At 40.7% G+C, this 26,559-nt stretch overlaps 3 protein-coding genes across 4 annotated transcripts in view; 2 read left to right on the top strand and 1 right to left on the bottom strand.

Moving 5' to 3' along the window:
- The window catches only part of AASDHPPT (aminoadipate-semialdehyde dehydrogenase-phosphopantetheinyl transferase), a 1,013,205-nt gene that overhangs the window by 517,782 nt on the left and 468,864 nt on the right, over positions 1 to 26,559 (top strand). The gene's annotated exons all lie outside the window — the stretch shown is intronic.
- LOC127037049 (uncharacterized) overlaps positions 1 to 26,559 on the top strand; it is a 199,342-nt gene that overhangs the window by 51,356 nt on the left and 121,427 nt on the right. The gene's annotated exons all lie outside the window — the stretch shown is intronic.
- The window catches only part of GUCY1A2 (guanylate cyclase 1 soluble subunit alpha 2), a 273,796-nt gene that overhangs the window by 135,936 nt on the left and 111,301 nt on the right, over positions 1 to 26,559 (bottom strand). The window contains exon 5 of the mRNA XM_050927929.1: positions 2,030 to 2,515. Within this exon, the coding sequence (XP_050783886.1) occupies positions 2,030 to 2,515 (486 nt within the window). The remainder of the gene's footprint in view (positions 1 to 2,029; positions 2,516 to 26,559) is intronic.

Here is a 26,559-nt window from a genome sequence, read left to right as displayed (position 1 = left end):
CTCCAGGAGAGCAGTTCCTGGTTCTGAATCACTGACAAAGACAAGAGCCTCTCTGCAGCATGAACTTAGGCACCTATCTCGGGGGTGCGGGGGTTAGGACATATCCCTCCAGTCAGCATCTCCTATTGGCTAGTTTAGGTGGCTCCCCGCTTGTCGTTAGGCACTTTAGAATACAGTTAACATCTTTCTCCATTCACTGTATAGGAGCAACTAACTCAGGCTTTCTGGGTCACAGGATTGTTCCTGTGATTTTTCTAGACACCCATAAGGTAGATGTTGGGACCACCCCAACACCTAAATCCCTTGTGAATCCAACCCTAAAAGACTACATTGGGCCCAGACCCCACAGTGTTACACAAGGAGTCTTTCATAAATACATGTATATGCAAATTAGAAGTAGATCTGTGGGTTCTTATTACTTGTTGTCACAAACAACAGATACCCAGGCCTGTTACTTGCTGCCTCTGCTATTCCTCTGAAATGCTGTTTTGTTTAATATTTCTTAGAGTCTGTATTAGAAATGTCTGAATGAAATCTTTGTATGGATCGCTTTACTGTTACCCATCACATTTCAGCTTCACTGTTCATGTTGTACTATTCTCCTTGACCCATCAGATTTTTTTTTACTTTTGTTACACCTTGTATTATACGGTCATTTCCTAACAAGTAGAATGAGATGAGGAATCAGTGTTCAGATCTAGAGCCAGATTGGGGTTAAAGTTGAGATTTCACTGAATCTGAACCTTAACCCCAATGAGCTTTTCTCAACTAGATTTGGGCCTACTGATGCAAATCAGCTGAGATTGACAAATCCTAGCAAATTCATGGACCCTTGACTGGAGGCAATCTCACAATGTCAGCTGCTCATGAGATTTCCATCAACTTATCACATCTGAACCCAAAACAGAAAATGCAACCCTTTAATTTTGAACATGACCTAGAACAAAAACAAAAACAAAACCACACACAGGTGGAGTTTGGGACTTCAGAATTACAATAGGCACCGTTCAAATCTGAAAGTACTCAGAAGCAAGTGCAAATGGGATAGAACTCATTAACAAAGGTGTTTCTTCTTTTGCTTAAAAAAAAGAGAGAGAGATTCTAACCAATTACTAACAAGGATATTTTCCTGAATCTCAACTGATTTAAATTGGCATATTCCCATTGGCTGCAATGGAGTTACAATAATTTACACCAGCTGAAGATAAAGACCTGGCCCCTTCTTTATTAAAATCACGAAACACAGCATAACCTGTGAATAAACCATCCTTTAAAGCAGAATTCTCCTACAACATTTTCTCTTAAAGGGTCTGCATGTACATCTCCAAACAAAAGTTATTTCTCCATTTTTAAACTAATAGAGCCTGAAAACTAGAGCTAGTAAACAAATTACATTGAAACTTTTTCCTGCAAAATACAAGGTTTACAAATAAAGAAGATTTGTTGTGAAAATGCTCAGCTTTCTGTGGATAATATTGATTTGTTGAAAAACTACCCAAAAAACAAAAATTTCAATTTTTGGCTCAAAACCCTAGTATTTTGACACTAAGAGGCCACTGAAGTACCTCATGGAAGCTGTCATTCCAGTGCCTCATTCTCCTCTATGAAGTAAGGTCTCCAGCCTGACTTCTTCAGGTGTAATACACAATGGCTATGAATCTATCATGGTGCACCACCTCCTCTCAGAAAAAGTGAGACTGTGGTGCATCATGGGAGACAGTCTGACTAGGGAGCTCAGCCCACAGAGGAAAATGAAAGGATGAGGCACCTAAACTACAGCTCCCATAAGGTACTATAGTGGCATTTCAGAATCAAAATAATTTATTTTCAACTAAACTATTTTTTATTTCAAATTTTTCCACCAAAAACTCAAAATTCTCCACAAATGAAAACCATAACATTTTTCAATTGTCTTATTAAAATTATTTTTAACATTATTAAAAAAATTGTCTTTGCAACTTAGGGAGTTAGCTATGAGGGCAACTTAAGAAGATATGCTTTCCCTAATTTATGGACTGAAGTACTTTACCTTATAGATATCCAGGAATCCACACTGATGGTCAAATCGAGTGTACAGCTCATTCAGCATGCTGATCACCTGCATGGGGGTGCACTGGGCGCACACAGCTGTGAAGCCAACAATGTCTGAGAAGAGCATTGTGACATCATCAAACTTCCTGGCCTGAACTTGCTGCCCCTGCCACAACCGTTGAGCCACCTCTTCTGGGAAAATAGAAATAAGAAGATCTACTGTCTTCTTTTTCTCCTCTTCCAGAGCTTGGTGTGTTCGCTCTAATGTTGCCTTCAGTTTATCCATTCGTTTCTTCAAGCCATCTTGGGCCTTTGCCTGCTCTCCAACCAATATGACGTCACGGGTAGCATCGTGGATAGGTATGTCAGAAAGATGTAGGCCTCGGCCCATCAGTTCATCCAGCTTGTCCACACAAGGGGAACCCAAAAACAAAATAGAATTTGACTCGGGCACATGGATCATTTGTCCTTTGACTTCCATCACCTGCAAAATGTAAATGGAGTTTTAAAAATAAAGTTATTAATTAATAAGTGTTCATGGACCCTCACTCCACTCTCAACTCAACACACATGCAATGGGCCCATTGGCAGGGTCACCTTATATCCTTAACGTAAACAATAAACATAAACCTTACCCTAAGCACCCCTCTTAAGCTGGCTGTTCCTAGGGTTTCTACCTGCACAACTTCTTATCTCTCCTTTTGCCTTGGAGAGACTCAGTCTTTTATACTCCCAAATTGGATTTAAAGAGACTCACCCAGAAGTGCTGGAACAATTTGTACAGTGGGGGTGCTGAGAGCCAATGAATCAAACTGTAAGCCTGCATATAATGGAAACTACATCAAGCCAGAGGGTGCAGCAGCATCCCCTGCATGCATAGTTCCAGCACCTATGGACTCACCTGGTCTGGTTGCCAGGGTGAGTCAGAAAAATAGCCTTGTATCTCTTTGCATGGCTCTACAGCATGACATTCTGTCACAATGATACCCAAAAACGAGATCCTGGATACACCTGTATCACATTTAAATGTGAAAAACAATCACACTAAAATATGCTTCTTAGGATGAGCATAACTAATTACAGGGATAACTTAGCTGACAGGAGCAGGCCCAAGTTAAGACAAGATAACGCCAAACAAGTACTTGCTGAAACAACTAACTGTTGTGTATGTTTAGAATAAATAAAGGAGACAGGGATTAACTAAGCTATTGTGGGTATGTTTATAGTAAACAAAGTAGACAGAAACATCTTAAACTGATAAGCTTGCCTTATGCAATATGGTCCTCACATACAAGTAGTATAGATCAGTGGCTCTGAACCTTTCCAAACTACTATACCCTTTTCAGGAGTCTGAGTGGTCATACCCCCAAGTTTCACCTCACTTAAGAATTACTTGCTTACAATCAGACATAAAAATACAAGTGTCACAACATACTATTACTGGAAATTTCCTTACTTTCTAATTTTAATCATATAATTATAAAAAATCAATTGGAATATAAATATTATACTTGCGTTTCAGTGTATAGCATATAGAGCAATATAAACAAGTCATTGTCTATATGAAATTTTCGTTTGACTTCTCTAATGCTTTTTATGTAAAGTGTTGTAAAACTAGGCAAATATCCAGAAAAACTGGTGTACCCCCTGGAATACCTCTGCGTACCTCCAGTGGTGCGCATACCCCTGGTTGAGAACCACTGGTATAGATGTTAGTAGCTAGGAAAGATGTATATAAAGTCAAGTGTGTAGTGTGTGACATGAATTGGAATTGTAGTATCCTCCATAACTAAACCCAAGAGCTGTTACATGCCTAATAAAGTAACTGGAGTGACGAGCTGGAGTTGAACTGAGTTTTTTGGATCTCAGCGAACTGGATGAAGGGTTCTTCCAGAACTGAATAAAGCATTCTGGATAAGTGGAAAAGATCTCTGAGGGAATCTCAATGTTAATGTTACTAGGTTTGCAGCTAGAATGTGGCTGGCCTGAAAAGCAAATTCCACAGTAGCTCTCTCTATTAACTAACAATAATTCACAACAAGCATGAAAAGAGATTAAAGGGGAAGAGGGAAGTCATTTGAATGAGACTGAGACAGTGAAATAGCTTAGGGTCTATTAAAAAAACCCAATTACTGAGTGAGTCAGAAGAGGCTGAATTAGAAGCATACAAACTACTGAATGGCTCAGAGAAGGTAAATTAGGTTCTCCTATTGACCCTTTCGGTTTTGCTGGATGTCTCTCTATTCTTGCATTATAAGCAAGGAAACATTCTGTTACATTTGTTATCATTTATTACCTGCCAATATAGGATTCACGAGATACCTGAAATGTATTTGCAAAATGGAAAAAATAATCAGAAAGGCCAGACAGGACAGAAAAGTCTTGAGAAAGATCAGAATGTTCCCAGGCCTCAATCATGATCTGCAGAAACGTTCATCTCAGTTACTGGCTCAAATCTAACTCAGGCTGTTAGCTGTCAAATGTCACTTCCCTAAGGAAGATCTTCAGTGGCCTATGCAAATGAAGCCTCAGGGCTTGTGTACACAGCCCCACAGTGCAGACTACTCCAGTGTGAACTGCAGGTGCACCAAAGAGTTACTGTAACTACATGCTGCTAGACTCTGCTAGTGTGAATGAAAATGGACCACATTAACAGGAGCTAGGTACATTTTCATTCACACTAGCAGGGCCTACACAGGGCAGTTACACTGCAACACTTTAGGGCACACTACAACTTACACTGCCATATTCTGCACCGTGGGGCCATGGAGATAAGCCCTAAGTCTATTAAAACTGACACCTTTGCTGGCAGTAGAAGTTCAAACGCCAAAGCCAGAGAGATCATCAAAGCTGAACTATATTTAAATGCTTAAGTGCAGTCTTTCAATTTCAGCACTGAGGCACGTCAGCAGGGCATCATGCAGAAGCTCGCAGTGCCACTGACTGTATTGTGCTCTTCAGCGGACAGAGCACTGAAGTTTTCCATACATCTAGCACTGTTCACTAGCACTCCAACTGAAGAATGTTTCCTAATGAAAAAGGTTATGGGCTACACTCTGATCTCCACTGACTTATTCAGGATTATATTGGTTTGATTGAGATAAGAAATGGTCCCGTTGTTTCTTCAGGAAGACAGTCAAAAGACAGCTTGTGAGACATGTATGTTTTAAGTGAACAAAGAATCAGTAAAGTAGAACTCTCAGTGACTGTTCTACATTACTTTCAGTCACAAGTAAAACAAGCATGGGTCATTCTAATTATCATGATTCAAGTTCATATTCCAGTAGTGCCCAAAGGTCCCAATTAGCACTGAAACCCTATCATGTTAGGTAATGAACATACACATAGGAGGACACATTCCCTGCCCAAGGAGTTTACATTCTAAATAGGAAAGAGAATGACGGACAAACAGCATCTGGAACACAAAGTTCAAGCTGATGTCTAGGGACCATGTCATCTGAATTAGATACCGGTACTTTTCTTTCCTCAAAACACACCCTAAACATAAACATTTTTTCCTGCTACCCCTCCTGTCACCCGTCCAGCTGCCCAAGCAAACACGTTTCATCATAGCTGCTGCTGCAACACTTTGCCCTCCTTCCACCTGCCCCAACCTCCAAAATAAAACCCAAAACCCAGACCGACCAATCTAATGTTATCTGTAATATTGTCTTACTGTAAGTGCCTAAAGGCTGGAAAGCATCTGCTCAGTGGCTTGGGGAGATGTTGGGAGATTCCTTCTTCCATTGGCAGTTCCCTGAAGTGCGGCCATTGGCAAGCATGGACTCTCCTGCCCCTCAGTCTGCTGCTGATGGCTCTATGCCCCTTCCCAAGCCTGTGTTGCTGATTGCCATATAGTACAACCCAGATACCAGCAAAACACATCTTACTGCCAACCTCAGACTGAGAATTCAGCAAGTGAAAGATCTTGGGCAACTGAACTGCTACATGCCTAATTTATTTTGCCAGGTGCCTATTGTCAGTGCATGCATTTCTATGCCTTTACTCCCTAACTTCATTCTGGGAGATTCATTTGAATGCTGCTTGCATGAGAAAGCTACTAAACTATATAACCCAGCATACTGAATTCTCCAAGATTAAGCGCTCTCTCTCATTTTAAAAATATATTGATCCTTATTTAATATGCAAGATAAATAGGTACCTGTTTCATATGCACAGCATAGCAGTTTAAAAGGGCACATCAGGAAACGTTTTAGCTCTGTAGTGCAAATTGCCAAACATAAAATTCTCATGTATAGCATTTTGAATTTTTTCTCCTTTTTCAGGGATTCATAGGCAGCAGGTTTAAAAATAAAAGGAAATATTTCTTCACTCAACACACAGTCAACCTGTGGAATTCCTTGCCAGAGGATGTTGTGAAGGTCAAAACTATAACAGGGTTCAAAAAAGAACTAGATAAACTCATGGAGGATAGGTCCATCAACGGCTATTAGGCAGGATAGGCAGGGATGGTGTCCTTAGCCTCTGTTTGCCAGAAGTTGGGAATGGGTGACAAGGGATGGATCATTTGATGATTCCCTCTGAAGCACCTGACATTGGCCACTGTCAGAAGACAGGATACTGGGCTAGATGGACCTTTGGTCTGATCCAGTATGGCCTTTCTTATGTTCTTATGATTGTTTTCCTCTTCTTTGTGCTAATTATTAGTGGCCTATAAAATAAAATGCCCTGTGCTACCACCACTAAAGGCATGTCTTCACTGCCAAAAAAAACAAAAGTGTGTTCTTAACTCAATTTAGCTAACCTGCATTCGCTAACTTGGGTTTATGTAATAGGCTTCCCTATAGACTTAAACTTGAGCTGCTAACCCACTTTAAAGTCAAGTTGTCATGTCTTCGCTGCTGTTTTTAAACCTGAGTTAGCTAATATGGGTTAAGAACACACCTTTATTTTGCAGTGTAGACGTTTCCTAAATTGCTCCATCTCCAGCTGGCTATATTATGTCACTTTTGAGAGAGGTATGAGCATAAAATAAATTGAAGGAGACAAAATTAGCCCTGGACTGGAAGGGTGGTCAAGAACTTCACAGATTTTCACTTTTATTATATATAGGGCATTTCTTAAAATTTGAATTAAGTGTATTTAATGTGCAGGATGGAAGCATTTAAATTTTTATTTTAAAAAATAGTTAGCCATACTGTGTAGGATAAGTTCTCTTGAAAAGGGTGTGTAACATTATTACCTATATAAAAAATACTTTAAATGGAAATTCTTCTCTCTCTTACATCAGCATAAATCGAGAGCACTGGCTTGAGTGGGCGTTACTCCCAATTCACACTAGCATAATTGAGCAGAATAAATCCTCTGAAAATAATAATTACACATTATTGTTTAAAGGACTATGTTCTTTTGCAATTATTGTACAGTCTAACAGTCTCAGAAAGATAAATAAAAATGCAGACTCAGAGATATTTACTTTCATCACAAACTCAGCCTCATCAGAATGAGGACAAGTAGAATCTCCTACTAACCTCCCTCCCAAAGACCTACCAAGTAAGTAGTCAAATTACTGTGGTAAGCTCCAATGCCTCTATTTCAGAAAGTAGGAGACTGCCTCTGAGTTCTCTAAGCCAACAGCTACTCTGGATTCACATTGTCCTAGGAATATTAATCATGAGATCAAGAGCCAACAAACTGAATGCCAACTCTATCACCTAGTCCTTACAGAAAAATCTGGTGACTCTACAGCAGCACGTGGTGCATTGATGAAAAGGTGAAGTAGATAATTTGGAAAATTCTGTTAACTGTACTCTCAAAGATGCCCATCAGTAAGTTTTTGAAACAAAACTTCCTGCTTCTTTGAGCAGGTCTCATTCTGTAGCCTTCATAATATTCTTATAAGCAGACAGCTTCCACTTCGACTTTGATAACTATGCAATTTTCCCTGTGTTGTGACTACTAGAACATAAGAATGGCCATACCGGGTCCGACCAAAGGTCCATCTAGCCCAGTATCCTGTCTACCGACAGTGGCCAATGCCAGGTGCCCCAGAGGGAGTGGACCTAGCAGGCAATGATCAAGTGATCTCTCTCCTGCCATCCATCTCCATCCTCTGACAAACAGAAGCTACAGACACCATTCCTTACCCATCCTGGCTAATAGCCATTAATGGACTTAACGACCATGAATTTATCCAGTTCTCTTTTAAATGCTGTTATAGTCTTAGCCTTCGCTGTTATAGTCCTAGCCTACTGTATTTCCTTTTCCTTTCTAGAGGAGAGGGTCGGATTATGGCATTAGGCCTCACATCTGCAAAATATAGTTAGGCACATGCTTTATGCATAGGAGTGGATTAAATAGACCTTCTTGTGCAAGTAAAATTAGCAGTCTAAGTACTTTAGATATGTATATCTGGCCACTTTGTTGCCTCAACAAATTAAGAGGTCATGTTTAATAATCTATATCTTGCTTTTCTGTATGATTATGAGAAATTTATAATTGCTCAGTGGGAATGCTGGAGGGGAAATGGAGAAGTACATTTTCCATACTAGAATACAGGGTATAGTGTAAATAGCTGGCTGAATAGGTGAGTAATTTTACCCTGAAGGGAGATTTTTAGGGAATTCATTTGTACCAGAGTTTTTGTTTCATTCACCACATTTGAAACTCTGATTCTTCTTTTACTTACATTTGTAAGGTCTACATGGCAAATCCTGCCTTCCTTCACTGCCGTTGCCTGCAGTGAGTTAGGTGTGCAAGGGCACCATAATTTAGTGAGCCTATACAGGGACTCTGCACCTCCTGCATGCAGGAGCTCCCTCCACATTTCTGCACAGTGACACTTGCATGGAGGTGCGGTCAGAATCGGAGAATCACTGCTGCACTGAGGAGCTGGTCATTTTCCCCACACTGAGTGGTGGGAAGAGAGGGCACAGGAGCACAGGGGGCTACTATAGACTCAGGATCTGGTTAATGCAGGATTCCTTCCTTGTCCCCACAGAACTTTCTTTCCACAAACCTGGTTACTTGGACTTGGTGCTGAAAGGAGGGTCCAGCCTCACCTATTCACTCAGTTCTGTACATTGCAATCTGTAAGATTATTTTTCTCTTCTTCTTTCACCTTAACTACACATGATCTATTTTGTCTGAACTGAGTGTTCAGTCTGAGGACAGACACTTTGGACCATATCCTCCAGTCAGCTGTGGGATGTCCATTTACAGCAGCTGAAGATCTGATCTTCTGCCCTTTGTTTCACAAGTGCTTATGATCTAAATCTGAACTTCCTAGAATATTTTTTTAATTAAATATACCACTTTTTCTATCAATTCTCATTTATATTTGCAATTCATGGCTATTTTCTGAATTTGTGAAAAAAAATCATAAAACAGGATCAGGGGAAGAACAGTATGCCATGATACTGTACGTACTGTGAAACATACCATATACTGAAGACCATTGATGTTGGCTGCTACACTGAAGAGATGGCTAATGCCACGAAACTGTGCTGTACTGCAGAAAAGCAATTTACTTATTATGAGGCAGCTTTGTGCAATGCAATGCAGTGACAGAACTACTGATAATTCCCAATGGTCTTCCTTGCAACAATCCCATAAGAAAAATCGTGTACGATGTCAGGATAGTGAAGGGGAAGCACAAACTCAGGTGTTACTTGCCAAAGCAGTCTAAGAGAACTAGATAGCTTTTTGTTTGTTTTCTAGAATAAATATCATGAAAACTGAGTGGATTAATCACAGGAATCAGGAAATCCCAAATCCTAGTCTCAACCCTGAAGGTGACTCACTGTCTTCTTCACTGTCCTGCTTGTCAGTTTCCACACAGGGGAAGATATCTATTGCAGAAAGGGTACTTGACAATCAATTACTAAATATCTGCACAGGGCTTTGATGATGAAAAGAGAAATATAAAAGCCAAGTACTAGTATTAGTTATTGATTTATGCATTTCAATAATTGTTACATCACCAAGACACAAAACATGCTAAAGAGTGCAGTTTCATCTCCCACTAGAATTCCTAGTTGCCCCACCAGTGGGGCAAATTAGTTAGCTATAGTAATGAATAGCTCATGTGAGCTGCAGGCTGACATATTGCTGCCTTGCCTTTCTTGATATTTAAAAAAAAAAAGTTGGACACTTCTACGTTTTTCTAGGTTTTATACTTACAATTACGTCAAAAGCAACACCACCAAACTGGAGAACAAATTTCACACTGATATTGACATCTTCAGTTTACTACAAGCACTGCAATTTACCACAGCCACGTTATAACCTTTTAACAAAACCGGTAAGCTTCAAGAGGATCCTTCCTAAAAATCAAATGGCTTGTGACCACTGCGATCAAAAGTTCTAGTTTGCTCCAGTATTTTAGATTCAAGCGTCTAAGTCCCAGTTTTGAGACCACTGCAATTCACACAACACCTGCTGAATCCTGTAGGTGCCTAGACTCCCTGGGCACCTAAGTTTTCGCACTGAAAAGGTTCCTCAGTACCTATGTTTCTGCCTCTGCACATGTGCACTGTTGCCTCCCTCTACGTATCCAGATGACTAGCTCCCACCTGAGCCCTTGTGCAATTCACAAACCAGGGAAGACAGACAGATGTTCGCCAGCCTAACTTGTGGATGGGGCCCCGATGAGTACGCCTACCAGACTGGCCCTTCAGGCAAGTTCACACAAAACAGCCACCAGGTGGAGAAGAAGCCTCCCTCAATATCTTGAGCCAGAGAGCAGGGTACACACGTGGGAGGTGGGTCATCCGTCCTCCCTCCCACCAGTTCAAGGCCTTCCATCTTCTTATGAGATGAGATTTGAACAGGGATCATCCACCTCTGAGAGATGTGCCCTAACCACTGGGCTATGGGATATTCTGATGCAGAGCTCCCTCAGTCTTTCCTGTTGAATCTATTCCATTGTAGATTAAATAAGTAAAGAGCCAATGGGACAGAAAGACAGAGTACAAAGGGGTAGGGCACTCAAGTCATTCTCACTACACCTAAGTTGGCTAATTTGGGGATCTCACAATTAATCACAAAACAACCTACATCTGATATGAGAATGACTGATTTCATTCAGCTCTGATTTCAAACAAACCAAATTTTTATCTTAGAGGGAAGGGAGGACACAAACCTTCTCCAGAGGTGCATGGAAACATGTATGCATTTAAGGACTGATGCACCGAATGAAGTGCACTGGAGCACATGGTGCTCAGTACTACTCAGGAGATGCTCAGGACCTTGAAGGACTGGAACCCTCAGTATTTGCTTATAAACTCAGCTCAGAGCATTGTCAGAAGATGTTATTCCATCCAGCAGCAAAGTGACTTACACATTTCAGGTTATTTTTAGAAATCCCCAGGGTGTTACATAATGTGCAACAGCCTCCTAACTGAAGAAAGGAATTTTAGCATTTTCTATTGCAATTTCTTGAAGAACATGGAATGGCAGTGTCTATGCAGCAGGGATCTAGCTTAAGGAAAATCAGAGTACTGGATGGAAAATAGTAATTTGCTGTAATGTAAAAGAAAAGGAAATAAAATAAAATCCTGCATTTGCAACTACCTCCATAAAGTCAAGTTCTTAGATATTTAATTTCCAGTGAATAAGAGTGGGCTGGATTGAAACAAAAAAAATAAAAAAGATAACCCACAGACCCACCCCCTTGCCCTTCTGCATGTGGAGTAAAAAATTAGATTATTTTAAATGGAAGCTGTACACTGATATCCTATACTGTGAAGGCAAGATTCCTGCATAATCACACAACAGAGAAAGGAGGATTAGGCTGGATCTACTCCAGTTGCACAGTTGGGTGTGCATGGAAGGAGAAAGCATGGGCTAAAGACCGGCTATTCCCTTGCAACCGCGCTCCCCTGCCCCAGCTCCCTCCGCCTAAATGCTGGTGGCGACCAGGGCAGCCGAAGATCTGGCCACCACAGTCGCTGCCGAAGAAAATGCCGACCCCCAAATCCTAGCATCCTAGGCAACCGCCTAGGTGGCCTAAATGGTTGCACCGGCCCTGTCTTCCCCTTTTTCAGTGGAGTAGCTACACGCTGCTCCCAACCCAAGCCTGAGGCCAAAGGGTCAGTCTAGCTTTGGACGGGGCACTGGCGAAAAACTCATGTGTCCTACCTTTCTTAAAGAGAATCTTTTTATCCCAAAGCAAGAGGAGTCCCTCTAGAACAAAAAGCCATAATTCAAACATCCCATGGCAGATTTTCTGAATCTTGTCTATTATGGGTATTCCAAAATAGAGCAATGACTAATGTCAAATCTCTATAGAGGGTACAGCATGTGGTGCTTAAAGTTCTCTTTCCCCATCAGACAAAAAAGAGTGAAAGGCTTTCAGCAAAATCACAAAGAAAAAACAAGTCCTCTGAACGGGCCTGGACATTCCAAAAGATCACACTGAATAAAAGTGTGATCTACAAACCACTGAACGAAACATTTTGGAAAACAGAGTTTAGAATAAAGATGACTTGAAAATATTTTTTTCTTTAAAACTGACTTTTTAGTCTTTTGCTGGAAAACCTACTGCAAACTTTAGATGCCACTATTAGAACTTAGATTGGAATCTAAGATTTTTGGCATAAAAAATATAAGCAGGGAATTGTAGTAGATTTCTAGGGTGGTCTGAGTTAGAAGCACAGTTCCCTTTGGCGGAGAGACTATTTTGAAAACCCCATCTTTAACCTCTATGTGAGCCAGCCACTACGGTGATACAGGATCACATACATTTATCCAATGTGTTATATGTATATAATAATTTTGCCAACAGGTTATTATATTGCAGGGAAAATCCCTGTCTGTACTGGTCAGGGTCTTAAAACACCACATGTACATTAATTCTGCGCTACAACTGCCACAGAATGCATTTGTTCTCTTGATAGCCATTTCACGGTTTGAATGCAATAAAACCAACCCTAATCAAGTTGTAAGACAAGCATAAGGAACTTCTTATCCCTCAAGTTCTCTCTCTATGTTTGCAAGGTGTAGCAGCACACTGCATTTCCAGTAAGTGTTCACCAAACAATTATTTCCCAGAATGCAAACGACAGTAAAGTAGTACAAGCTAAAGAGGGAGCAAAAGCACAGGAGGTCAAAAATAAGTCATTTAACGGCTAAAGATGAGAATCGTTTTTAAAAAATAAACAAAAACAAAAAAAAACTTTGTGCTTCCTGAAAAGTTGGTTGTACAGATTAAAGTAACCTAGGGTGTCCAGAGAGCAAATATGAAAAATTGAGATGGGGTAATTGGTCCCTATATAAGACAAAGCCTCAAATATCGGGACTGTCCCTACAAAATTAGGAAATCTGGTCACCCTAAACAAGCCCTCCTTTGGTCTAACAAGGCAGCAATCCAAATGCTCACTCAGTTTTCCAGCTTCACAGGGATAAAATCATATTTGCTACAACTAAACCCCCTGAAATAATTAGCCAAATTATTAGTTGCATTTTCCTTCTACCTCCTGCCATCTTTCTGCACCTGTTTATATTTTAGGAGCATTCAGAGTGAATATACACTTACGCACTGTGGGTTATCCTACTTGCTACCTGCATTCCTGATGTTCTTAACTCTTACGGTGTATTAGGTCAAACTCACACCTTTCTCATTTGAGTCTCCTAGCAAGGTCCTACTCAGAAAAAATTAGACTAAAAAAATGAAATGGTGTTTCAATAACTGCTAATTTAAATATGTCAAACTTACAAGTAAAGCCACCTGCACCCCTTCCTCCACAGGCCTGTGGCAAATATAGATGGAATAGGCCTAAGGTAAGAGATAGCATATACAGTGTGACACAGTTGGGTCACTATCTGAGTGGTTAGCTCCACCAACTCTTTAAGGACAAGCCATCTCAACCTAGGAATCAATCCGATCCCCACTGATGTCAGTGGATTCCCATTGACTTCAACAGAGCTTCATCAGGCCCCTATTGCATATTCAGTTTCACCAGCATTACAAGCAGCAGAATTGAATCTTTAATTGAAGATTTTATGCAAATATTAAGTATGTCTGTCTGCTGACCTATTTTTTTTTTCAAAAAAACTGTTGTTTTTTTTGAAAATATCTTGGTATCTCTCTTAGCACAAATTAAGGTAACGATCAGCACTGAGTGCAAAGTATCATCAGTATATTTCAGTGTATTCCACTGGAACCAATTTTCACAAAAGACAGACATTACAGGGAGAGAGTTTCTCTTATAATAAATGTCTTGACATAATCTAATCAGAATAATCTATGGAGTAGCTTTCAAAGTTGTAACTTCTTGCTTTTGTTACAAATTCTATTTTTATCTATTCAGACATAGAAAGCATCAAAGCCCTTTCTAGCGAATTATTTGACACAACCCTCGGAGTAGTTTTAGTAATGCAACAGCAGTTGTGCTCCATAGAATTGTATTAATGAAAGTCTCAATCATGCACATTAAGCACTGGTCCACTTTCCCACAAAGCCAGCTATAAAGTAGATCTTTCCTACAACTGTGAATGGGCCAATGTCATATTTTCTGATATTCAGAGTAGTTTGTAATCATGTCATGAAAAAACCTATTGGAGACTCAAGTTCATCCCAGTGCCGAGGGACTACAGAAGACCCCACTGATCATTCACCCTATTTAAGTTTTGTATTACCCGTAAAACATATGCTCAAATGAGATATATATAAAACATTATAGATAATAAAGCACCAGAAGCTCCATTCAGGGCTGGGACCCAATGTGCTATGTGTTGTACAAACAAGCAAAAAGACTTCACTGAGCTTGCAATTGGAGACCCTAATCCTGTAAACATTTTATTCCCATGCTTAATTTGAAGTCAGTGGGACCACCTATGTGCTTATAGATAAGTAGGTGCATAAACATTAGCAGGATCAGGACCCTGTTACTTACTGTTACTTAAATCAACCTTTTAAATTATTTATTTCAATTTCTAATCAATGAGTACGTGACGGGGCACACTTGCCCCATTCTGGTACTGTGAAGGTTAGCTCTACTCTCTGGGCCAAGGAGGTCAGACCCCAATGGCCCCTGCTGGGCATGCTGTGGCTCAAGACTAGATACGAAAAGGAGCAGCTCAGCTCACTCATGGCTGACCACTGAAGAGAGAGGATGGACACTGCGAGCTCCAACCTAGGAACCACAGAAGCCCCAGACGGTGGAAACCAGGGACACTTAGACTCCAGAGGACACCCAAGGAATTTCAGAGCTTCTGGGAGCCACACTGACCGAAGAGCCCAGAGACCCCACCGACCCCAGAGATGCTGCATCAGGAACAGTATAGGAAGTACTTCAGGGGGACCAGTTATTGTGCCATGTGGGGTCAGTGTGTTTTGGGTGGATTCCTCACTGATGGGCATACTTGCCACTGACAAGGCCCTGAGCTAGGACCCAGTGGAACAAGAAGGGCCCAGGTCCCCCAACCCAGCCACCATGCCACACCCCCCAGATGGCAGCCCACTCCCCGACCAGCCGCCAGGCCAAAGAGCCCTACTGAAGAGGGCCATTATACTAACTCCGGCTGCTAGGCTTCACAGCCCTGCTGAACAGGGCAGTCCTATTGGCTCTGACCACTAGGCCACACAGACCTGAGAGAGGTCAGCCATATTGACTTCTACTTCTAGGCCAAGCTATTGCAAGACAAGGGATGGTTGTATAGGCTCAGCCCTGGGGCCATCATTACGCCCACTCTGTCCCAAGAAGGGACAGGGTGCACTTTCCCCGCAGCAGTGTACAAAGAACACTATGCTTTTGGAGCATGATCCAAAGCCCTCTGAAGCGAGTGGAAGGGCTTCCAGTCTTCACAATTTCAGGTCAGCCCCTAAGTATCTTTGTCCCAAAACAAAAGTGCAACAACGAAAATAAAACCAACAGCTAATCCACAAAAATTCAACTCCCAACAAAACTTCTACTTTTAATTTAACCAGTCCTGTCATCTTGATCGATCTGTTAATGGATTATGTCCTTTGTCACTCCATGGCACTGCCCTCTCATTTTATTTCTTTTACAGGTATCCTTTTTTTTTGGTGCTATTTTGTTTTTAAACCAAAAGCAGTGGAACAGTTAACTGAGACTATAGGGTTATTCGTAAAGCCAGGAGATAAAGAAGCAGTAGTAGCTCTCCCCTTTGATCAGTACAGAACAGAGAGAGAGAGAGCGCGCGCAAATGCGTGTACACCTGTTAGGAGATTTGACATTCCATAGATCACCAACTGGGTATCTGAAAATCTTGAGATTAAAAGGTCTTTTAGACTATGCATTAACTGGATAGTAGACTTGTCATAGTATAATTCCCAAATCTGGACCTTAGCGTCCAAAATATGGGTACTAGCATGAATTCCCCTAAGCTTAATTACCAGCTTAGATCTGGTAGGCCGCCACCAATCAGGACTTAAGTAGAGCGCCTGACAGACTCTAGTGTCCCCAAACCCTTCCCTGGGCACCCCCAAGACCCAGATTCCCTGAGTCTCACAACAAAGGGAAATAAACCATTCCCTTCCCCCTCTTTACCTCCTCCCAGATCTTTCCTGCCCAGGGTACCCTAGGAGATCACCGTAATTCAAATCCTTGAATCACCACTTCCCCTCCCTCCTTCCCCGGAGAGAGATACACAGATAAACGCCGAGAGCAGGCTTTTCTTCCCTCCTCCCTTTCCTTTCTCCCACCAATTCCCTGGTGAGTACACAGACTCAAGTCCTTCGAGCCTTAACTAGGAGAAAAAAATCAGACAGGTCTTAAAAGCAAAACTTTTAATAAAAAAAAGAAAGAAAAAAGTAAAAGGTTTATCTCTGCAATTTAGATGGTAAACAGTTACAGGGTCTTTCAACTATAAACAATAGAAAGAAACTTTCTCCAGCAGAAACACAATTTGAGCTACTTCCAGCAAGTACACATATGCAAATAGAAAAAAAACAAATTAAAAGACTATGACCGCCTTTTCTTACTTACAATTCTGAATAGATAAGAGACTGTAGCATGGAGATTGGCAGAAACCTGGTTGCACCTCTAGCCCCATCCAGGACCCAGAAAGAACAAAGCCAAACCCCAAACCCACAAACAAAGGCTTCCCTCCACGAGATTGGAAAGTATCTTGTCTCCTGATTGGTCCTCTGGTCAGGTGTTTGCAGGTCCCTGTTTGTTAACCCTTTATAGGTGAAAGAGACATTAACCCTTAGCTATTTGACTATGACAAGACTGTAGACTGCAAAAACAAAATAAAATTCTTTTTTCTTTAAAACATATGTAGCAACTCCTTCCTGTTCCACTTAATCTGAAGTATATAAACCAGCCTCAGAGCCCTGCCACCACCACACCAACTAAATAGATTAGATCTAGGATTTAGCATCTTTTGGTGTGTGTTTTTTTTAAATTTTATTATACCATCTATCACCTGCTTCACAGCCTTATTAACAGATTTCACATCTATCATTCCAGCCAGACATGGGCATAATTTATTTCTTGCCAGCTCTTTTGGGTGTACCACAAGTGTTCAATGTACCATATCAGGAAAGCTCTAAGGCTGCTTTTCCCAGACAGACCTCCTCCAAATTAGATGTAGATGTGCATCTGGGGCCCAATCCATCTCCCAGTGAAATCAATGTAAGGATGCCCGTGGATTTTAATGGAAATTGGATCAGACTTTTCTTTTTCTTTTTTTTAATATATAGCAGACTGATTTCAGTGTTTCATATTGTAGGGTGATGAGCTGCTGTAAAAATTTAGATAAACAGACTAACAGATTAGATAACTAGGAATTCCTCTATAGTTACTGAGGGTAAAATTTTCAAAAGTACTTAAATGACTGGTAGCAAGATTTAAGTTTATGACTGCTGCTTTCTCATGCTAGTGACTAAGAAACATAACTTTATTGGCTATATTATATTTGTAAGAGAAATAAGATATATGGGTAAGAAAAATATATAGTTATGAAAGGATCCTGCTGCAGTTTAAACACTTACTTATGCAGTGAGACTGTCTCATTTCCAATTCTAACAACAAAATTAGAGGCAAAATTATCCCCCAAGCACTGCAGCCTCAGAGTTTGTGAATAAAATTCCTCAAGGAGATGGAGTATTCACAGCACTGCTTAGAGGAGGGTACTGCTGAAAATTCAGCAGTCTTAGTACTTATTACATCTCAATCAAGTGTCTTAAAAATTAGGAAATAATCTCTCCCCTAGACTGGGTACACAATTCTCTGCACACAATCTGAAGGAGCACTGCACATATATGAAGAGCAGAGGTTTCCTCCTCATCTCCTGCAGAACCCAGTGACTCTGGAAGTTTGAGGGATGCCGCTTGAAAGCCTCCTGGAGCTCTCAACATGCAGAGACAGCACATGCACTGTACCACTCCCATGCAGGGAGTCAGCAAGGTTTGAATCCTATACCTTCAGCACCAAACCACAGATCTCTACCATCTGTTTCTTATTGGTTTGTTGAGTGATGAGCACAGTGGAGTTGGCCTTTGAGTTCTACTACAAAATAACTGTTTAATAAAACAGCAATAAATAATAATAATGGACTAAATCCATTAGCTGGAAGCATTAGCAGGTATTTATTTCTTGTGGACTAGCCACAGAGTGGAACACGTAAAATACTTTCCACGTATATTACAAATGTAATGTGGGCTCTCTTCTGCAGTTGGCCCGCTCTTTCCCTCTTCATCTCTAATAGGGTGATTGCATAATATTTTTCCCTCTTGACACTAGGGTGTGGCTCTTGCACAGGTGTTCAGTGGGAAGGTTGGAGAGGGAGGCACCAGAAACCCTCATCTTCTGCTCATACCCCCATGCAAGGATCAGCCACAATGGCAAAGTTTCACCAAAAAAATTGCTGGCTGTTTTTAAATGAAAAATAAAACAAAATATGGAAATGTTCTGACCTACTTAAATTGTCAGCTGTGCAGTAAGACTGATCCTTTATAGTTATGGTTTTGATCCTATATTGCAGTTTCTTTCATCAGGCATCCACAAAGAGAAAGCTATTCTGATTATACCTGCAGTATATATTTATGGAAACTGATGAAAACATGCTTCCTCTCTGATCAACTGTGCTAGGGTAATAAATGGAATTGCAGTGAATTTTTTAAGGAAAAGAGATTATTGCTTGGGAGAATGGACAAAAAATAAAACAGAGAGCAATTTAGCTCTTGCATGAGCAAAAGAAAGAGTGAAAGGAAAAATGTGAAGTATTGTTTTTTTGAAGCCAATGAAAGGTTAATGGATTTACTTGTGGGGGCTCACTGGAGGCCCAATAAAAGTAAAACAATAAATTAAAGCTTTTCCCTAGCAGTCAGGGATTCAGTTTTATAAAGGAACCTCAGAGGGCTCGGCTCCTCTTTTGGTTTTGCTTTTCCTGCATATCCTGCAATAGCCATGTGTCAGACTACAGCTATGCCAGAAAAACGAGGTTCCTCGCACCAATGGGCTACTAAGGACAGGAAATAAAAATGTTTCAAGAGAAAATACAGTATTTTAATGAAAATGATTGTCACATGACAATTTTGGTTAGTGTTGCTGTAAATCCACAGACTCTTATGCCAAAGATTCACTGCAGGACCATGTTGCACTAAACCCGTTATGGTGCCTATTCGTCCTGCACCTCACTTTATATGAATCGTCTTATTTCTTTGGACCTAACTGTGATATAGCCTTATCACCAGGCTCTTGGGAAAACAATTACATGCTCAGACTCACCTCAGTGTTTGGGCACAACTCACCTGCTTTTGCTCAAGCAATAAACAATGCCAAGTTCAGACCTGGTGATACACAGACACACCTCTAATGATTTCACACCGAGGCCTAAAGGCTATGATGTGTATTTCTCCTGAAGATTTACATTGGGCAGCCTCTCTCTTTCATCCTATGCTCAGTTGTCCAACCAGAAGTACACTTCAATTTTACATGTTACTTGCTGTGATGAAGTGGGAATGTTCTGTAATATTTTTATGGATCCTACAGGTGCCTCAGTTTCCATTCCATTTTGAAAGACTACCCAGTGACGGCAATGGGGATGACTGTTTGTTCTCAGGGTAGGCTGAGTCATAGATATGAATGTCACCTTGCTGTCTGAGCCTGAATAAGACATTGGAAAAAGACTGGCTGAGGACAACCCAATATCAATGGAGAATCCACTAAAGCAATGGCAAATCCAACCACCAGGACATTGACACCTAGCAACCAAGGACCCAGAGGGAGATGGCTTTCCCCTTCTCTCAGCAGGGAAGCTGAAAAATGTGCCCCAGCAGAGAATGTAAGGACTGGAGAGGTGTGAGGTGGCACGATAAGAGCTGAGTGCTGGAAGGAGTTCGGGGCTTTCTCCTGGGATCAGATGGAAGTCAGAGAGAGACACTGAGCCTGAACAATGCAGTTCACTACCGCTTGGCTGAAGTCCTGGCTAACCAGAAGGGACTTGGAATAAGTTTTAACCTTCCTTTCTCTGTGCTAACCTAAGGACTTCCAGATTCTGTAGCCAGGTGATTAATAAATGGATTACCTTGTTTTGCAAAGGCTGAGTGTGTCACTGTAAATCAGGGGTAGGCAACCTATGGCTTGTGTGCCAAAAGCAGCACACAAGCTGATTTTCAGTGGCACTCACACTGCTTGGGTCCTGGCCACCAGTCTGGGGGGCTCTGCATTTTATTTTAATTTTAAATGAAGTTTCTTAAACATTTAAAAAACCTTATTTACTTTACATACAATAATAGTTTAGTTCTATATTATAGACTTATAGAAAGAGACCCTCTAAAAATGTTAAAATGTATTACTGGCACACGAAACCTTAAATTAGAGTGAATAAATGAAAACTTGGCACACCACTTCTGAATGGTTGCCGACCCCTGCTATAAATACTCCCCGAGAGCATTGCGTACTGAAGGGTTACAGTACAAGCCTCCTGCAGCAGGCTGGCTTGGCTGGATTCACTGCAGGGAGCCATAGAGAGAGACAGGAAATGCAGGATACTGAAGGCCCTGTCTTGGAGGCCACAGATCTATCCCAGTGGGTCCCTGTGTGGGTCCTGAGGATCCAGCCCACTAAAGGGGTCACTCCCAAGAGACCAGTTACATGCTGGGGCATAGACCAGACCCTGACTCTGTGAGACTTGTATCAAGGTTAACAAGAAATTGTCATAAACAGATAGCTAAGGGTTAATGTTCTTTTACCTGTAAAGGGGTAACACCAGTAACCTGAAACACCTGACCAGAGGACCAATCAGGAAACAAGACTTTTTTAAAATCTGGGTGGAGGGAAGTTTGTGTGTGAGTTCTTTGTTCTTTGTCTTGGGTCTGACCCTCTTGGCTCTGAGAGTGATCCTTCTATCTCCTGGCTTTCTAATCTCTGTTTCCAAGTTGTAAGTACAAGAATAGTAAGACAATAATAGTTTTATATTGTTTTCTTTTGTATTTACATGTGTGTAGTTGCTGGAATGTTTTGAATTGCATTCTTTTTGAATAAGGCTGTTTATTCATTGTTTTCCTTTAAGCAAATGACCCTGTATTTGTCACCTTAATACAGAGAGACCATTTTTTTGTATTTTTCTTTCTTTTATAAAGCTTTCTTTTTAAGACCTGTTGGAGTTTTTCTTTAGTGGGGACTCCAGGGAATTGAGTCTGCAGCTCACCAGGGAATTGGTGGGAGGAAGAAGTCAGGGGGAAAATCTCTTTGTGTTAGATTTACTAAGCCTGACTTTGCATACCCTCTGGGTAAGGGGGAAGGAAGATTAGCTATCTCGGTACTTGTGTTTTCCAGGACTGGAAACAGGGAGGGTGGAGTCCCTCTGTTTAGATTCACGGAGCTTGCTTCTGTATATCTCTCCAGGAACCCAGGGAGGGAACACCTGGAGGGGAGGAGGGGGAAGGGAAATGGTTTATTCCCCTTTGTTGTGAGACTCAAGGAATCTGAGTCTGGGGGTGCCCCAGGGAAGGTTTTGGGGAGACCACAGTGCGCCAGGCACTGTATAGATTCCTGGCTGGTGGCAGCTTTACCAGGTCCAAGCTGGTAACTAAGCTTGGAGGTTTTCATGCTAACACCCATATTTTGGACGCTAAGGTCCAGATCTGGGAAAAATGTTATGACAGAAATAGCAAACTCATTGTTTTTATTTTGTTTTCAAATACCACTTTCAATATTAAGCTGTGCGTAACTGTCCTAATCAAAGATTTTCATTAATGATTGTGCTGTTTAATATAACTGAGCTCAATGCAGGGCTGCTTGCCAGGGGGCAAGTGGGGCCCCGGAAAACTCTCGTGAGGCCCAGGCCCCCAGAGCTTCTTCCGCTTCGGATCTTCGGCAGCAATTCTGCAGTGGGGATCCTTCCGCTCCGGGACCCGCCGCCAAAGTGCAGGGTCTTCAGCAGCAGTTCAGCGGCAGGGTCCCCCCACCGCCGAAGACCCCAGGCCCCCTGAATCCTCTGGGCAGCCCTGGCTCAATGGAACTTCTCACATGAGGAAATATGGCACAATCAAACCCTATTAGCATTTGTGAAGTATTATGAAAACAAAGCTTTAGCGAGGTACTAAGTATTAATATAATACTGAACTGATAGTTCTCTGAAAAAATGTAACTCAAAACACTAGGTTGATAGAGTAAGGACTCAGAAGATTTGATCTGAGTTTCTCGCTGCTATGATATTTGATGGACTTATTTGATTGCAGGAGAATTGGCAAGGTATAATTGATTTTAATTAATTGTGCAAAATATTAGTTTACTTTGGGTGACATATCTAGATTATTTTGATTTTTATAAGGTCTGCCTAACAAATATTACCCAAATTCCCAAAAATCTAGTCTGCACAGTACTACTTAATAAGAATAATCACACAAAAAAAAACCTGAAAAAAAGATCAGTTCTGCAATCTCCTGGTAATTAACTCCATAAATAGGGTGATTTAAATCAGTGGGACTACTCAAAGTAAATTACTGCTACTCAGGGTAAGTGTCACAATCGGACCTTGTATCAGCAATTTGGAGCATTTGGGTTATTTATTTAAAAGGAAAGCTTTTTTAAAATTTTCAATTAAATATTCTATTTTGACTGTGAAATTCAGAAAGAGTGAGGGCATTAGCCAATCTCAGAGATGAAATACCACAGGAAAACAGAACAAGTGCAAAATGTTCACATGATTGCATCTCTCATAACTACAACTTTTCTTTAAATATTTTCCTAACGGCCCTAAATAGCTGAACAAGTGAGGGCCTGTTTCTCTTCTCACTTGCACTGGTTTTACACCAGTAAAATGCCTTTGACTTCAATGGTCTTACTCCTGACTTTTCCCAGTGAAAAGGCCTGATCCAAAGCCCAGAGACGCAGTTAAGGTCAATGGGAATCTTTCCAATAGGTACTGAATTGGGGTCTAAGTGAATGGAGAATCATTCGTTTTTGAAAACATCAAAACAAATTCACTAATATATTTTTTAAAAAACAAGAGTCTCTAGGTCTGATCTGCCTCTCCCTAAGGGTATGTCTACACATAAACAGCTACAGCAACACAGCTGCACCGCTGTAGCACTTCGGAGAAGATACTACTTACGCCAATGGGAAGGGTTCTCCTGTCAGCATAGGTAATCCACCTTCCCAAGAAGTAATAGCTAGATCAGTGAGAGAATTCTCCCATCAACCTAGCACTGTCTACACTGGGGGTTAGGTTGGTTTAACTGTGGATTTTTCATACTCCGAATGACAAAATTATACCAACCTAATTTCCTAGTGTAGACCAGACCTAATACCAATGTACACCAGGAGTAACTCTCCTGAAATAAATAGAATTAGCCTGGTGTAAACCAAGTGTAAATGGAAGGAGAATCAGCCTCCTCATTTCTGTTAACACTGGTAGCTTATCAGTGGTAGTGAAATAGCACAGTCAGTCTCTCCTCATCTCCCCACTGCTTCTTCACAAACACATTTAAGGAAATTACACCCTTTAGTAAGGAGGTGAGATAATAAAAAAGTGTTCACTGAAAATGCAATTTTCATGGATCAACAATCTGTGAAAAGATAAAAAGTGCAATCTCCTTTTCTCATCTTTCTTATTTGATCAAAGACTCGGCAGTTGATCTAACGAACAATAATATTTGCAAAACCACAAAATATATTAACAAACAAGAGCAAGATGTGCTTAGGCCTCCAGGGCAAAATCCTGGCCTTTCTGCAGCCAATGGCTAAATTCCGATTGACTTTAATGGGGTCAGAATTTCACTATTGGACTTGTCTACATGAGCAAACTACACAATATTAGAACACGTGTTTAACACAATGAAGAGCACTCAAGTAAAGCAAGGATTATCATGGTTTAACCTGATAGCTGGTTATTCCCAGGGTCCACTACATATGAATGTTCATATTTCGTTATGTACAGCTCAACTTTCAAGTCAACAAACGAAGCCAATCAAACCTTGTCTTGTGACAAAGTTCCAGAGATCATCTTCACATCTTCAGAGTTATACTGCACAGATGGCTTGTTAAAATCATTGAAAAGCCACACCTACAATACGTCAGACTCTGCTGTCAGTTCTGTGACAGAAATGACAATTTCACAGAGAAACCTTAGTGAATTAATTTTATTTTAGGAGCTTATTGCATTGAAAATGTAAACGTTTATGCATTATTGTATAATTGCATGTAACCTCTCTAGATGGGATCCATGACTAATGCAAACCCTGGAAAGTCTCAAAGGACTATTCAAAACAATGGGCCAGACAAGAGTGAACATTTGAAGTTAAATGGGTTTTCCAGGAAATCTCTAGGACAGTAATACTCAACAGGCAGCCCCTGGGCCAAATGTGGCCCACCCAGGCTTCCTGTGTGGACCACCAGCTCACTTCAAAAAAATGTCCATAATTAAATTAAAGAACAGTGATGCACTGCCTGTCATTTGCCTATGACTTCCTTAGTAAGTAACTTACTGGATTTTAAGTTCTTGTGATAGCATCGGCTATGACTGAGCTAGGACGCCACCCTTCTTTTTCCATTAGTGATGGAAATGGAACCAAAAAATGAATGCAACTGTGAGTAAATGTTAAAAAGGTGACAGTGAAAATTGAGCTTTTGCCCCAAACTGGATAGCAGGATTTTCTTTTTATTATGCCACCTCATTTAAATGCAAAGCCTTTGTATTTAATATGACAAATCACTGTATCTTAGTGTACGGTCATGAACATGTGGCACCACTTCGAATCAAAGCACAGTAACTTCAATGCAGCTTATCCTCCTGGAAGTATTGCAAGACGTGACAAAATTGAAACTATGAAGTCTGCTATTTGAAGCGAGATACAAATTCTCACATCATCAGCAACTGTACAGGAAAAAGCAACAGCTGCTTCTCTTCGGATAATGCAAGGACTAGCTAAAAAGAAAAAGCCTCTCCTGAATGCCAAGCTTGTGAAGAAGTGCACGTTGGAAATGCTGGAGGAGATAAAAACAAAGCAGCCATGAACTGTGTGAAGAAAGTTCCCCATTTGATTCCAATTAATTTATGAGGATTGTTTGTCAGCACTGCTTTCCGATTTAAAAAAAAAAACACTAAATACATGTCTCTTGCCGTGGACAAAGCAAGCGATTTAAGTGACATTGCCCAGCTACTGCTGTTTGTTAGATTTTCTGATGGTGACATTTTCAAGGAAGAATTTTTGCGCTTAATACCATTAGAAACCTACACCACAGAAGAGATCATTTTTGAAAAGGTAAAAGGCTTTTTTGAAAAAAAAAAATAGATCTACAGAAAGTAAACTTATTTGTTACAGACAGAAGTCCCTCCATGACAGGGAAACAGAAGAGCTTTGCTTCATGTTTGGCAGTGATACATCCTTCATTAAATACACTTCACTGCATCATTTACCAGACTGTCCTGTGCAGTAATTTGTTTGAGGACTTGAAAAAAAGCAACGAGTATTGTGATGAGATTAGTGAACTACATACGTTCAACTTCTGGCTTGCAACACCATCTTTTTAAAGCTCTTTTACAAGATGGTTCAGCTGAATACGTTGCAGCACAATGATGTTTGCTGGTTAAGTAGGGGATGCATGTTAGAGGTTTCTGCCCTTCGTAAAGAAATAACAGAATTTCTTTAAAACCAGAAGACCAACACGGTTTGTGAGTTCCTGGAATTTATTAATGTCATCCTTTACACGTCACAGTAGTTTTTCTATGTGATATTACTGGTCACTTGAATTCCTTCTACTCGGAGGTTCGAGGCTGTGCAAGCGGTGTCAAGGATCTGTTTGGAAGAGTGTGCCTTTCAGAGGAATCTTGAAATCTCTCAGACAGACTTAACAGGAAAGATGTTACACTTTCCCACATTATGTGTTGTTGCTACACATAAAACTTCAATTAAAATGATGCAAGAATTCCTAAACAATCTGATAAAAAAAAATGTAAAATGCAATTTGAGAATTTTAAAATTCTAAAGGATTTGCTTTTATTGGTTCATAAACCATTTGTTGTCTCTGCCAATGGACCTCTTGCCCTCCTGAAGCAAAGAACATTCTTGATTCAATTGATGAAGGTGCCTTCCAATTAGAAATTGTAAGGTTCCAGAGCTCAGAGGTCTTGAAGGCAAAATTCAGAGAA

The sequence above is a fragment of the Gopherus flavomarginatus genome, chromosome 1, assembly GCF_025201925.1.
Source record: "Gopherus flavomarginatus isolate rGopFla2 chromosome 1, rGopFla2.mat.asm, whole genome shotgun sequence".
NCBI classification, from domain to species: domain Eukaryota; kingdom Metazoa; phylum Chordata; order Testudines; family Testudinidae; genus Gopherus; species Gopherus flavomarginatus.
The sequence above is the reverse complement of the archived record's forward strand: the minus strand, read 5'-3'. Positions and strand labels throughout refer to the sequence as shown.